Source organism: Bos mutus, chromosome 14 (assembly GCF_027580195.1).
Source record: "Bos mutus isolate GX-2022 chromosome 14, NWIPB_WYAK_1.1, whole genome shotgun sequence".
NCBI lineage: Eukaryota > Metazoa > Chordata > Mammalia > Artiodactyla > Bovidae > Bos > Bos mutus.
Window position 1 is genome coordinate 17520669 of NC_091630.1, and position 14558 is coordinate 17535226.

Genomic DNA, 14558 nt, shown 5'->3' on the forward strand with positions numbered 1-14558 from the left:
ATAATGCAGGTTAGAAAGAAAACAGATGCTAAGTATTACAAATAGGAAGGTTTTCCAGCAATGAGACTTTCATTTTAGGACTAGATTTTTGTTGGCACTTTTGGCATTATGACAATTCTTGTTTCTCTCTCCAGCTGTTACACATCTGTATTGAAGGTTGGGGCAACTGGCGTTGGTCAGAGCCCTTCAGTGTGGACCATGCGGGGACATTTATTAGAACTATTCAGTACAAGGGTCGAACTGCTTCACTCATCATCAAAGCTCAGCAAGTCAGCGGCGTGCAGAAACAGGTAAGTTCTTGTGTGTCCATGGCCCAGACGACTCTGAATCATTGGATGTTATAATGGAAGGGAAACTTAAAGAGATGAAAATAACAATCATAAAAAAAATCGCAGAGCTCTTCCTAGCTGTGCCTACTCCAGCCATGCGCGTGCACACTTACTGTTTGTTGTTGATCCTGATGATGCTGATGGCTTCGTACCCTTGTCCCAGGTCTTTTACAAGAGCTGCTAACGAGCAGTAAAATTTACTGATTTTCATTTCACCTCTTCTCCCTGTCACCACCTACCTTCTGGTGGAGGTGCTAATGAGCTGTGAAATGGCCAAAGGGTCTTTATTGAGAAGGAAAAGAAGCCAAGGATGGTGGGGACTCTGGATAGTTCAGCAGTGGATAACCAGGAGTTGATTCTCAGGCATGCAAGAGTAACCTGCAAGAAAGTATCGAGGTTCTCTCCCATGGCAGAGTGGGCCTGGGTCTCCAGCAAGCGTTCTTTTCCTAGGAGTTAATATTAACTACAGTAAAAATTCACTGCAGTCTAACTCTTGGCTTATAAAACCTCAGCTCTCAGCACATATTTTTACGTATTTTATAAAACTTCCTTTTGGCTGTTTTTGAAGTTCTAAGACTGCAAAGGCGGGGGGGGGGGGGGGAAGTATCTGACACTTTTTTGTGTTCTTAAGATGTGAAAATGTGGTTTTTAAAAGATGTTTTTCAACCATGGAGCACATGACAAGAGTAGAAAGAAAAAAAAAGGAAGTATTAAAATTTGAAAACTGGCTTCACTGCACACATAATAACTGGATTTGTCATAAGAGTTTTAACATATACATCTGCATCTGGATTGTAACAATCTATCCAAAGGTTATGTGAACTGAAGATGTGATAGACACAGCACCAGTCCCTGGAAAAGGAAAAAGGGAGCTTTCTGTATTGAGCACCTGGGGCCCCTTCACTGCTGTGTGCCAGGGGGCAAGCAGGAGGCAACCGGTAAAGTGAACAGTAGGACCCGTCCCGTGTGCATTCTTGGTCTGCACCTAATCAGGGAGCCGGACTTCGTGCTCTCATTATTGAGAGCAACACGTGAGAAGAGTATAGTAGCAGCAGAGTCTCAGAAGCGTGGAAGAGTGTTCCCCATCAGCCGACCATTTCCCCAAGTATTTGTTGATTGCCTCCTGTAGAACAGGGTATAACAGAAGACCCTAAGTATGTGACACAACCTTTGCTCTCAAAGTGTAAATTCACATAAATTTATGTAAACCCAACAATGTGTACGGCTGACAGTAAGTGTGAAGGGAATTTAGAGGTTTCACTAAGAAGATTTGACCTGAACTGGGCTTTACAAAGCATGTTGAATTGAGATTAAGAGAGGGCATCCCCACTCAGCAGTATGGGATTAACAAAGATACAAATATTGGACAAATGGATCTTACCCAAGGACTCAGGAGGAGACCAGCATGGCTAGTGTGGGCTTTGAACTGGAAAGTCTTAAAAACAAGAATCATTTCTCCCGTCTGCCCTCAGACCTTGCTTACATGGACGTGATCTCAACAAACATCTGCCCAGCACCCGCTGGTTTTCTGATTCCGTCACTCACGATCTCTCAAGAATGCCTTGTCTACCTCCCCATTCATCAGCGTGCCTGAGAAATGGTCATAGAGCATTTGTTTGAATACTCTGAACGAGAGTCTCATTCTCTCACATGGCAGCTCTTTCCGTTGTCGGTTACTTCCAGATATTAATGAAATAAGAAATTCTTTCCTAATTTTGAGCCAAGATCTGTTACCATTTAGCCAGTTTTTACCATTCCTCAGAACTTGAGAGGCATACACAGGAAGCACGCAACTTGTTGCCTCTCCTGTATATTAAGCCTTCCAAAAACATGAGGAATTAGCATATTTCCCCTTAGTTTCTCTCCCTCTAGGCTTCAACTTGAGTATGTGTCTGAATGAATCCCTTGGAGGGTTTGTTGAATGAAGCACAGGTTGCTGGATTCCCACCCCTAGAGTTCCAGGTTCAGTAGTTCTTGGGTATAGCATGAGAATTTGTATTTCTAACAAGTTCTCGGATGCTTTGACTACCATAGCTCTGGTCTGAAGTTTTCCAGTTCGTTCAGCTCTGTGTTCAGAGTTCAGAGGACATTTACCAATGAGTGGAGTGGCAGGGTCCTTCTGTGGAGAAATGTTTTAAAGATATGTCCTGATGGTTAAAGTCACAGGCACCCTTGCTAGCTACTACTTACCATTGTGATCACTTTTCTCATCTGTAAAATGGGAATAATAATAGTGCCTTCCTCGTAAAGTAGGTGTGAGAATTAAATAAGTTTGTATATGTATAGTGCTTACACTAGTGCCTGGCCCACTGTCATAACCCAATGAACTTCAGTTATTATTACAGTAATGAAATATTTCCAGGCATGAGCAACACTCATGTGTTTTTGTGTTGCTACATATAGACACCTCATTCTTGCCATAGATATTATTACTTTCAAGAACTGATATTAGATTTCAGGATACATTAGTATATACACTGTACCTGAGTAGATACTATCGCAACAGTATATACCATAAGTCAAAAAAATTTGTCATGAAAAATACATTTTTTTAATTCTTACAAAGTTTTACCTACCTTTTTTCTGATTGTAAAAGATCTCTCAGCCCTTGTACTTATTACCTATATGACCTTAAGCAAATTTCTTAACTGTTTTATGCTTCATATTCCCTTTATAATAGAAAACACCCAATAAATACTAGTTCACACTGTTATTTTTATGTTAACTATTATAAAATATATCTGGAAACACAAAAAGCCTCATGAAGAAAATGAAACTTACTCATAAATCAACCAACCAAAAAATATATTCTGTTATTACTTTGGTACCTTTTTTTCTTTGAAACAACTCGAAATCTGACTGTGTGTACTTAGTCGCTCAGTTGTTTCTGACTCTTTGCAACCCTGTAGACTGTAGCCCACCAGGCTCCTCTGTCCGTGGGATTCTCCAGGCAATACTGGAGTGGGTTGCCATGTCTTCCTTCAGGGGATCTTCCGAACCCAGGGATCAAACCCAGGTTGTCCAGCATTGCAGGCAGATTCCTTACCATCTGAGTGAAATTGAACTGTAATCATAATTTTTCAACTTGTTTCTTCTTTTAACTTTATGTAATGTTTATTTTCTCCTGTTATTTAAAATTCCTGGAGTTATCCCTTTAATGGTTGCCTAGTGATTTGCCATATGGTATATCGAAATACACCTAGACATTTCCTTGCTGTTGAACATTCAGTTAATGTCCAGTTGGTCACTGTAATAGATCCTGCAATAAATATCTTTTTAATAAACATATGTCCACATTTCTGTATCTGTCCTTAAAATAATTGCTGTAAAATTTAAATTACCTGCCCAAAGGATATGAATATTTTTGTGATGCTTGATGCATATTTCCAAATTAAAAAGATATACTTTATTTCTTAGACAAAACTCACTGTTTTGACTTACCAGAGTCTTATTGCTACTATGCTAATCTTTTAAACAACTAAATATATATTTTTCCTAAAACATCTGCCGACTTCATGAGTTTTTCAAACTATTAGCATTTTTTAAACCTTAAATACTTATGAAGGGTTCAAATCAGAACTAAAAAAATTTTCTGTGCATTGAGAGTTTAAGGAATTCTTTTAATCACTCTCTCTGTTAATGCCAAATATAGATTTTAAGGCATCTGGTGCCAAATCACATTTCAGGACTTTTCCAAATGTTATTTGTACTGTTAAATGTTAATAATCCTTTTCTGGGTGTGGGGGAGAATGCCTTTCACACTTTTCTCTGCTTCTTACCCATTTATAATAAATACTCTTAAAAAAAAAAAAAAAGGTCAAGTCTAGCCAAACAGGAAAGGGATATGTGGAAAGAAATAATGGAAGCATAAGGGCCCTCACATGGCATTTACCTTTTGGAGAAGAGGTGTCTTCTTCTCCCACAGGAACTGGGAAAATCCATTTTACATTCCCGCTATCATGGGAGGCCTTACACACGTAACTTATTTTGAGTTTTAACATTTCTTGTCATCATCATCTGAGACTGTGCTCTATATTAGAGCCATTTTTAAAAACTCAGCAGAGCAGGGAAAAGTGAAACACAAAAACAACAATTCGTTAACCTAAAATTCAAGCAAATGGAAAGTGGTTTATACTGAACCTGGGTAATACGAGGTTCAGCAGACCACCATGGCAACCTCAGACCTACCACTGCATGTATCAAAGTTGTAAAAAACCTTCCCAGTCAGTGTTTTTCAGCCTTTCTTCTCTTTCTCTCTCTCTCTCTCCCCCCACTTCTCTGTCTGTCCCTGTCTCTCTCTGTCTGTTCCTGTCTGTCTGTCTCTCTGTCTGTCTGTCTGTCTCTCTCTCTCTCTCTACCCCCTCTCCCCTCCACACCCTACCCTCCCACACACAAAGTATTACTTCCTTTAAACTGGATTTTTTTTTTCCTATGGTCAGGGTAGATTAACTAACATTCAGATTAGCTCTAGTTAAAGTACAGCAGAGACACAGGATTCCTCAGGTGGCCAGGTTAGGAAGGAAGATAGGTATCAACCTTCCAGAAGAGCGTGGTGGACTCCTGCCTCCCTCACATCTTGGCTTCTTTCCTTCTATCCCACCTGGGCCTGGAAAGTTACAAGAAACCACAGCTGCCTAATTACCACACCCCATTTGGGGAGGGTGTGTGCAGCTCCCTGATGTACCTTAACCGTGTACCGTGCCTCTGGACAGTGGAGAATTGGCTAAAGCTTGTTGGAACAATGACGTTTAGTTGCCTGTACCCTTCCTTTCCTAGACCCTTCTCATTTCTCCAATTCAATAAAAATTGACCACACATAAAATTTCCCAGAAACTTTGTACATTATACAACTACTCATGTACACATATTTGCTTCTATGTTTTCCATCTCTTCATTGAGGAAAGCTTTACTGTTCTAAAAATTTTAATGTACATATATGAATGTATGTATATATATTTGTATCTTTATACATACACTTTTAATCATGGTTAAGATATCATTTTCCAGTGCATCTGGTGCTCTGGAATTATTCTTTTAATATTGCTATTCTTCTTGGCACTGATCTAATAAGAGTTCAGAAACCTGCTAAGTAAAATCATATGTAGAAATCTTCAATACACATCTTTGTGGCTTTGGAGAAAAAGGGGAAGTGGTGTGAAACCTGGAAATGTGTACTAAAGAGAAACCCTACATTAAAAAAATTAAGTAGCTGTCTTCAACTGATAAATTAATCTTGAAATTCTAACCATAATTTTCAAAATATCAGCACTGTAAGTGTTGCCACTTTGAAGGAACGCAGGCATGGCTGCCACTGAACCCTGCAAGGGAGCAGCCATGTAGAGCACAGTTCCAAGGCGCAGCCATTTTGGATTTCCTTTCATCTTAGTAGCCTTTCCTCCCTGGCCACTTTTAAGGATTTTCTTTTTATCAAATTTGAAGCCTATTTAACAGGCTTTTTGGTTGAAAATGAAACTATAAAAACCCACCAAGAGGATCTTTGTCTTTAAACAAAGTGAGTCCCAGATGGTTGCAAAGATTCTGTGGTTTCTGTGAGAGACAGCCAAATTCTCTCCTAAATCTCATGGGGCCCAAAGGTTCTGAAGCAAGAGCACTGAACACACATTGCCAGGCCTGGACACATCCAGAAGAGGAACAGAGTTAAATACTGCCTCAGAGCTTCCAAATGTTTATTCAAAATTAGGCAATGCTATGGCATCATAAGGCTTATCATAAGTGTCTCGTAACCCCTATATGTGCTAAAGAAAATCTTGTGTGCTGATTTAGGACTCATAGTTCAGTTGACTTGTGTGTGTTTTGTTATTTTCAAAATATTGTTTTAAAAGATTATAATGGCCAGAGTATCTAGGGGGAATATAACAGTTGAGCATAGCCTGGTTTTTGCAGACGTGTTCCTTCTAAAGAAGATTCTGAGAAATAGACTGTTGGAAAATAAATGTTCAAGAAATTGCTAAACCTCACTACTCAAGTAATGCAAGTTGAAGTAACAATGACTTTAATTTTTGGTCTATCAATCTAGCAGATTTGTCTGGGATAAATAATAGTTCATAAATAATTGTTAATATATTAATTTGTATAAGTAATAGTTTTTTTTTTAAATGGTGGTTACAAAGTGCTCCTAATGACATAGAAAAATGTATCAGTTAGGATGCTTTCACCATGATGTTACAAAAATAGGCTTTTTAATCTTGATAGCAAGTTAATGAAGCAGATACTATTGCTCCTATCTTAAGGCAGGTTCAGTGTTGGGTAGTTAATTAGGCGCTCAGTACTGTATCTGCTTCTCTGCTGTCCTCTTGAGTTTGCCTTCCTGGCCTCAAGATAGCTGCAAAATCTGTATCCTCTCCTGATATCTTCCATGGCAGAGAAAAAGGAGGATTTTCTCTTCTCAAATTGTCTTCCTTATTATCAAAGAGTAAAATCTTTCCCAGAGACTTTTAGCAGCCTTCCTTTTTGTATTATTTGCCAAAACAGAGCTCCATGTTCACCACTAATCATTGGCAATGGTGGAATGGAGTTACCAGGATTAGCATGTACCAACTGTGATACAGCTTTTAGGGGTCTTGCGAGGTGTCCACCTTCCCTGAGGACTGGGCTGCTTGAGGCCTAAACCAAATCGGTGATTTTGACAGCAAAGGCAAAGGAAAGACTAACAAAGAAAAAGAAGTTATTTGGAATGGAACCACTGGTTTCTGCTATAATACATTACCTTATGATGAGCAAGCTTTATTCTCTTTATATTGTTTCTGTTTTCTTAATAGGTAGGTATTGATTTTATGAGATACAGACTATCAGGGTAGTGATCAGACTCTGGACCAGACAGTCGGGGTAACATCAGGCCAATTATTCAACATCTCTCTGCCTCTGTTTTTTTCCTTATTAATATGAGGACTCATTATAGCACCTGTTTTATGTGGTTGTTTTGAAAATAAGAGATAATTTGTGAAAATACTTATTAGGTTCTCCAAAAAGGAAAAAAAAAACAGAACAAAAAGGGTGTGTCTTTGTGTTTGTGTGTGTACACACACATATACTTGTATGTATGTATATACATACACACATAGAGAAGGGGAAAGAGAGATTTACTATAAATTGGCTCACATGATTATGGAGGCTGAGAAGTCCTAAGATTCGCAGTCTGCAGGTTGGAAGACCAGAAGAGCTGATGTGAAGTTCCAGTCCAAAAGCCAGCAGGCTAGCATACCAAGAAGAGCTGATGTTTCAATTGTTTCCATAGGCTGGAACAGATGAGTGTCCAGCTCAAGCATGAGGCAGGAGGAGTTGCCTCCTGACCCAGGCTCTCCATTCTTTCAGGTCTTCAGCTGCTAGGATGAGGTCCACCAGTTAGGGAGAGCAGTCTGCTTTAGTCTGTCTACCAATTCGAATATTAATCTCATCTAGAAACACCTTCACACACACACACACAGTGTAATGTGTGACCAAAATATCTTGAATGGCCCATTCAAGTTGACACATAAAATTAGACCTTAGAGCTAGATCATATCCTTAGACCTTTAACTATGGCATATATGTATTACTTATTATATATTTTATAACCTGGAAAAATATTACAAATAAGGAAAACTGTATCAGAAAGTCCTGTCTTCCTCAACCATGGTGAAAACTCATATTACACAGGGATTTGCTTTCTAAAAGTATTTACTGCATCAGTTTCCACCAAAAGAGATATTAATATTTCTTAATGCCTGCCCTGAATTATATGCTTAACTGGATGAAAAGTTAAATAATTCTTGGGATTAATGGATAATTCTGTGTGTTTTATAAATATAAATGCTTCTACACTATAGGAAAAATGTGAATAAGATAAAATATAATTCAGCATATGAGTTAAAAGTTGTTTGTATTATCAGTTTATACAGAGATCTTGTATTGCATAAGAGTGCAACTTATTGCACTCTTTATTAAGATGTTTGCTTTATTGTGGGTGGTCTGAAACCAAACCTGTGATATCTCCCAAGTTTGCTCTGTTTCCAGTTCATGGAGTCTAAATTGATGGAAGTCTTACTGATTGAGGGGTTGATTGATTGTTTTTTGTTTGTTTGTTTGTTTTTAGATTATCATCTGTGGAAGACAGATCATCTGTAGTTACTTGTCTCAAAGCATAGAATTAAAAGTGGTTCAGCATTACATTGGTCAAGATGGACAAGCTGTGGTTCGGGAACACTTTGACTGCCTCACAGCCAAACAGAAATTGCCTTCGTACATACTAGAAAACAGCGAACTGACTGAGTTGTGTGTGAGGGCCAAAGGAGATGAAGACTGGTCGAGAGACGTGTGCCTGGAATCCAAGGCCCCTGAGTATAGCGTCGTCATTCAGGTGTGACAAGTAGCACAGTCCAGAACAGAGCAACTTTAAAATTGTAAAGTTCTCATTATGTTCTTTATTCAGTGTAGCACTTAATTTATTAATAAATGATAGGTACAAAAGAGGGGAGGCCTGAAATAATATGCAAAGACTTTAAATATTACTTCTCAAACTTTTTCCTCCCCATCCCACAACAACACATTTGTATCAGTTCCAGTAGTTCCTGTAGCCAAGACTCTACCCTTCCAGATGGAGATGAGTTATATCTTGAAAAAGATTCTATTGCTCTAGGGCTTTGAAGGGATGGGAGGGAAAAAAGCGTGTCCTCCCCGCTTGAGAAGCTTTGTGATGACCTGCTACTTTTTTTATCTCTTTCTCAATCTCCACCATCATCACTTTCATTCCCACGAAGCACAAATCTCTCTTTCGTTCTCCCACTCAGTCTTATATCAGTCACTCCACATACAAATCCCTTCATCTTTATGGAAATAATTGGCCCCATTGACTCACTGCACATTCACTTTATGCCATAGTGAAGTCTGTTTTTGCTTAGGTATTCTTTTTTTTTAATGGCTTTTTTCAATAACTTTACTTTTTTTATCATTCAAACTGATATTATATCTCTGCCTTATTTTGATTAATTAGTAAACTGTTCAGTGTTTAATAGAACTCTTTTCTCTCTCATGTGCAGGTGCCATCTTCAAACAGTTCCATTATTTATGTCTGGTGCACAGTTTTGACTTTAGAACCCAGCTCTCAAGTGCAGCAGCGAATGGTGAGTGCTTTCAGATCCTAAAATATGGCATACAACTTTGACCTTTCCTGTTCTGAAATAAATTAAGGTCAGAGTGACCCAGGGAAGAGATTTATTACAAGTTTGTCTCAGCATCAAACAGCTGGAATACTGCAACAAAGCAAATATGAAAGTTGTTCTGTCCTTTTATTTTTATAGATTGTGTTCAGCCCTCTTTTTATCATGAGGAGTCATCTTCCAGACCCCATTATCATACATTTGGAGAAAAGGAGTCTGGGATTGAGTGAAACACAAATTATTCCAGGAAAAGGACAGGAAAAACCACTGCAAAACATAGAACCTGACCTTGTACATCACCTAACATTTCAAGCAAGGTACTGGGAAAATCCTTAACTTTTTCCTCAGATTCAGAAGAAAAAGTACCTTGCCCTGTCAAGGGGGGGCAAGAAAAGATAGAGTTTTTTGTGTGATTTCTTATGAGAATGTTATTTTTAAATTGCCTTGCCTAGTGTTCTCCTGTTTTCTTCCGTAGTTGAAGATAAAATTCAGCCGCATTAGAAATGAAGAAGAGGGATGATCAGAAAATCTAATTGACAACATAATTTCTGTAGAGGAATGAGAGCGCTCCACCCATGCGTTAGGGAGGAAATCCCAGATCATTCCCCAAACTGTTTCATCCCTAAAGCACCAAAAATTGACTCGCTCTCACAAAAAAAAAAAAACACACATTGGTTTGTAATACATCTGATAATCATTTTTGTTTTTCCTTTCCATTTCCTAGAGAAGAGGATGACCCTTCACACTGTGCTGTTCCCATCTCAACATCCCTCATTAAGCAGATAGCTACTAAGATACACCCCGGAGGCACAGTTACTCAGATCCTTGATGAGTTCTACGGGCCAGAGAAGTTCCTTCAACCCACATGGCCCTATAATAAAAAGGACTCTGACAGGTAAGGGGCTTCCCTGATAGCCTCTCAGTTGGTAAAGAATCTACCTGCAATGCAGGAGACCCTGGTTTGATTCCTGGGTCAGGAAGATCCCCTGGAGAAGGGTTAGACTACCCACTCCAGTATCCTTGGGCTTCTCTTGTGGCTCAGCTGGTAAAGAATCTGCCTGCAACGTGGGAGACCTGGGTTCAATCCCTGGGTTGGGAAGATCCCCTGGAGAAGGGAAATGCTACCCACTTCAGTATTCTGGCCTGGAGAATGCCATGAACTGTATAGTCCATGGGGTCACAAAGAGTTGGATACAACTGAACAACTTTCATTTAAACTTTTCACTTTCTGACAGATAATGTTCTCCAGCCCCGGTTTTCTATGAACAGTTCTCAATATTAAATGAATGAATGTTCACAAATATGTTAGATACCCTAAAAAACATTTTAAAAAAGATGTTTGCATGTATCTGTCACATTCTGACCTTTTATCTCCTAGTAGATGTATTCTGTAAAATACTTCGTTCTTAATCTAGAACATAATTGCATGAAAAGTTTCTTCCTCCTGGATGCAAATTTGGCATTGCATGACTCTGATGTGAAGAGGTACCATACAGGAGCGTTGTGTGTCTGGAATTCTTAAACACATTTCATGAGTCCTGAAATCATCATGTTTCATTGAGTCTGTTGGATGTGGTATTTGGCACAGGAATGAGCAACTGAGCCAGTGGGACAGCCCAATGCGAGTGAAGCTGTCAGCCTGGAAGCCATATGTGAGGACCTTATTGATAGAATTGCTACCCTGGGCCCTGCTTATCAATCAGTCCAAGTGGGACCTCTGGCTATTTGAGGGAGAGAAGATTGTTCTACAGGTTCCTGCTGGCAAAATTATTATCCCTCCTAATTTTCAGGTACTATAACTCTTCTTTTAAACTAATAGGAATTCTTTCTTTCAACAACCATCTTTTATTCTAAGGTTGCATTTATGTTCTTAACAGACTCAATCAGTTGTGGAAAACTGTCCTCCTAGAATCATATGTAAGGGGTATGGAATGTTCTTTGATATTTAAAGACATCTCAGATGTCTCTTTTTTTCCCACCCGTCAGCAGTATTCATGCTTGAGTTATCATTAAATTCGATAACTTGTACTAGTTGCATTCTCATTTCCATTCCTCAACAGAATGTTTGACAAATATTAGGACTGGTCTACTCAGAATATGTTAAGAATATAGAGCTGTATACTGTGCTCACCTACCCTCTAGATGTTTTTGTAGTTTTTATAGAAACTCTCATAGATTTGCAAGATGAATAAGAAGATTTCTGAACAGCTATTTTTGTCGGGCCCCTTTTCCTTTATAAGTGGACTTGCCTGTCCATAATCATGGATGCCCACCTGTTACTGATAACAACATAGAATCATTACTAACAAGGGGAGAAAAATCTGGTTGTAAAATAGAACTTCATAGGAAGATTTTATATTTCATCACAAGAGAACTTTCTTGATAAGGCTAGCCCAGTTCCAAGAAAGCATATAAATCTGTAAGAGAATAGGGTACATGGAATGCCTAAATAAAATGTTTTTCTGATATGGAACAATTTGAGAGTCCTTTTCTTTTAGCTCCAGTTTATAAACATCTTTATTCAATTGCATTTTTTTTTTTTTTTTTTTTTTTTAAATAATCATATGATGTTACCTTATGGAATTGGAATGTTGACCTGCATGTACCTAATACTGCATATTATTCTTTTATCAAACAAAATGAAACCTTCAGTTTCTAAGCCTTTGGTATTTATAGGGTAGTCCCAGTTTGGGTTGATGTTTTTTCCCTCCTTCCATAAATACAAATTCCACTGTGATTCAAAGAAGGCATTGGGAAGTGAAATAAAATGTATGTTGCCATTACCAAAAAAAAGTAAAAAGGACGTCGTTGCCTAGGTAGACCTATAATAGAAAAAATTCCTATGAATTGAGGTAAAAATATCAAAGTTAAGAAAACTATTTTATAATTGAGGCATTATTTTTCCAGGAAGCTTTTCAAATTGGAATATACTGGGCAAATACAAACACTGTGCACAAGTCGGCGGCTGTTAAGCTGGTCCATAACCTGACGTCTCCAAAGTGGAAAGAGGGAGGTAACGGTGAAGTCGTATCTTTGGACGAAGAAGGCTTTGTTCATGCTGAAATAAGACTCGGTGCTTTCCCAGGACATCAGAAGGTAGGGTCAAAGTCTCTCAAAGTCTGCTTGGCTCTCGGCTGGGACGGGGAGTAGTGGGGGGTCGGGGTGGAGCTGGGGATAGCATGCCATCCCCTCAACTTGTTTAAAATGAGCCTTCCCTTTTCTTTTCTAATCCCTTTTTAGTATTATATGTTCCAAACAGTTGATAATAGTGCAACACATGATTTCTTAGACCTTTCTGTTTTACAGGGTTTTTTTTTCCTTTCCTTTACCAGTGATAAAAGCTGTGTCACATAATTTATCCAATAACCACTCTATTTCAGAACACTCAGCAGTCACTTGATTTATTGTATGTGGAGGGAAAAAAGAACTTATTCCAAAATATCCACAAATTGTACTTGGCCTCCTCATTTTAGAGCAGGAAGTAGAGTTGCTAACATTCTGGGTTTTGAGTGAAAGGACAGAGGCTCCTGCAAGAAAGGTTATATTCCTGGAAAGGGTATCCTAAGTGAAAGGACGTAGGTTGATCTGATTCTCCCATAGAACCAACATTTTAAGAGGGAGTATATATATATATATACACACACACATATATATATAAAGATGCTAATGCTGGAAAAGACTGAAGGCAAAAGGCGAAGGGGGTGGTAGAGGATGAGATGGTTAGATAGCATCACTGACTCAGTAGACCTGAACTTAAGCAAACTCCGGGAGATAATAGAGGACAGAGGAGCCTGATGTGCTGCAGTCCATGGAGTCACAAAGAGTCAAAAATGATTTAGTGACTACAACAATTTATTTATTGGTTGTGAGCAAGCTTTTCTCTAGTTGCAGCAAGCAGGGGCTGCTCTCAATTGTGGTGCAGGGGCTTCTCATTGTGGTGGCTTCTCTTGATGAGGAGCACGGGTTCTAGGGTGCTCAGGCTTCAGTAGTTGCAGCACATGGGCTCAGTAGTTGTGACTCCCCCGCTCTGGAGCACAGGCTCAACAGTTGTTGGGCATAAGCCTAGTTGCTCCAAGGCATGTGGGATCTTCCCAGACCAAGGATCAAACCAGTGTGTCTTGCATTGGCAGACAGATTCTTTACCACTGAGCCACCAGAAAAGCCCTGGGAGTAGTGTTCTTGAACAGGAGTCTGGTACCCATGTTTATGAAGATAAATACAAAAAGAAAAAAAAAAGATACATAAATCAGTTATTTAAATATAAGTACTGGTATGTGCTTTCAACATGAATCTTTTCTAAGTAGTATATGAAGGCCAGTTAAGCTGAATAATAGACTAACGAATCACATTAAACTATGTACAAAGTGCAGCACCATAGTGTACTATCTAGAAATCTCGTGCTGTGCTTAATGGTATCTTCGTCATTGTGGCTGTCCCAAGTCAGAAAAAGAAAGGGCACTTCATCAGAGTTGTGTAATTCAGAGTGCTCTTTCTCTAAGGAGAAGTCAGATTTTGACAGGCATATTTGAAGAGCCTCTTAAAAAAGGTTAGGGTCATTTGATGACTTCTTAAAAATAAATTTCTCTGATACAAAGAAGTTGATCTTCAGTACTGAAGGCTGGTATCCGTTTCCTCAAAGTTGTCTGGGCAACGCATGTTCATCCTCTGCCGGCCAAAATACTGTAACATGGGTGTGAATGGCAAAGGGCTGTGAGCGTGAATCACCCGAAGTTGAATAGCTGCAAGTTGAGAACTACCATCAAAACCTGGAAAGTTATGATTCACAGTCAAACACCTAGTACCTCCAGCACCTCACAAAGTGGCCACGTACAGATAAATGCTCGTGAACAAATGAATGAATGAGCTGTTGGAAAATATAATATCCTTATATCTCATTTTTCTTCAGTAGTGATTCTCAAGCTTTTTAGTCTTTGGACCCCTTTATACTCTTAAAAACTACTGAGGACCTCCAAAACGCTTTTGTTTATGTGGATTATATCTATTTGATTTTGTCAAATTAGAAATTAAAATATAAAAAATTCTAAGCATGAGAATTCACAAATATTTCTTTAGC

At 38.8% G+C, this 14558-nt stretch overlaps 1 protein-coding gene across 8 annotated transcripts in view; it reads left to right on the forward strand.

Annotated features, from left to right (window-relative positions):
* The window catches only part of VPS13B (vacuolar protein sorting 13 homolog B), an 805186-nt gene that overhangs the window by 738503 nt on the left and 52125 nt on the right, over positions 1-14558 (forward strand). For all 8 annotated transcript variants that reach the window (XM_070383027.1, XM_070383026.1, XM_070383030.1 and 5 more), the window contains 7 exons: positions 135-290; positions 8422-8685; positions 9365-9448; positions 9626-9801; positions 10209-10379; positions 11073-11274; positions 12392-12580. In XM_070383027.1, coding sequence (XP_070239128.1) covers positions 135-290; positions 8422-8685; positions 9365-9448; positions 9626-9801; positions 10209-10379; positions 11073-11274; positions 12392-12580 — 1242 coding nt within the window. The remainder of the gene's footprint in view (positions 1-134; positions 291-8421; positions 8686-9364; positions 9449-9625; positions 9802-10208; positions 10380-11072; positions 11275-12391; positions 12581-14558) is intronic.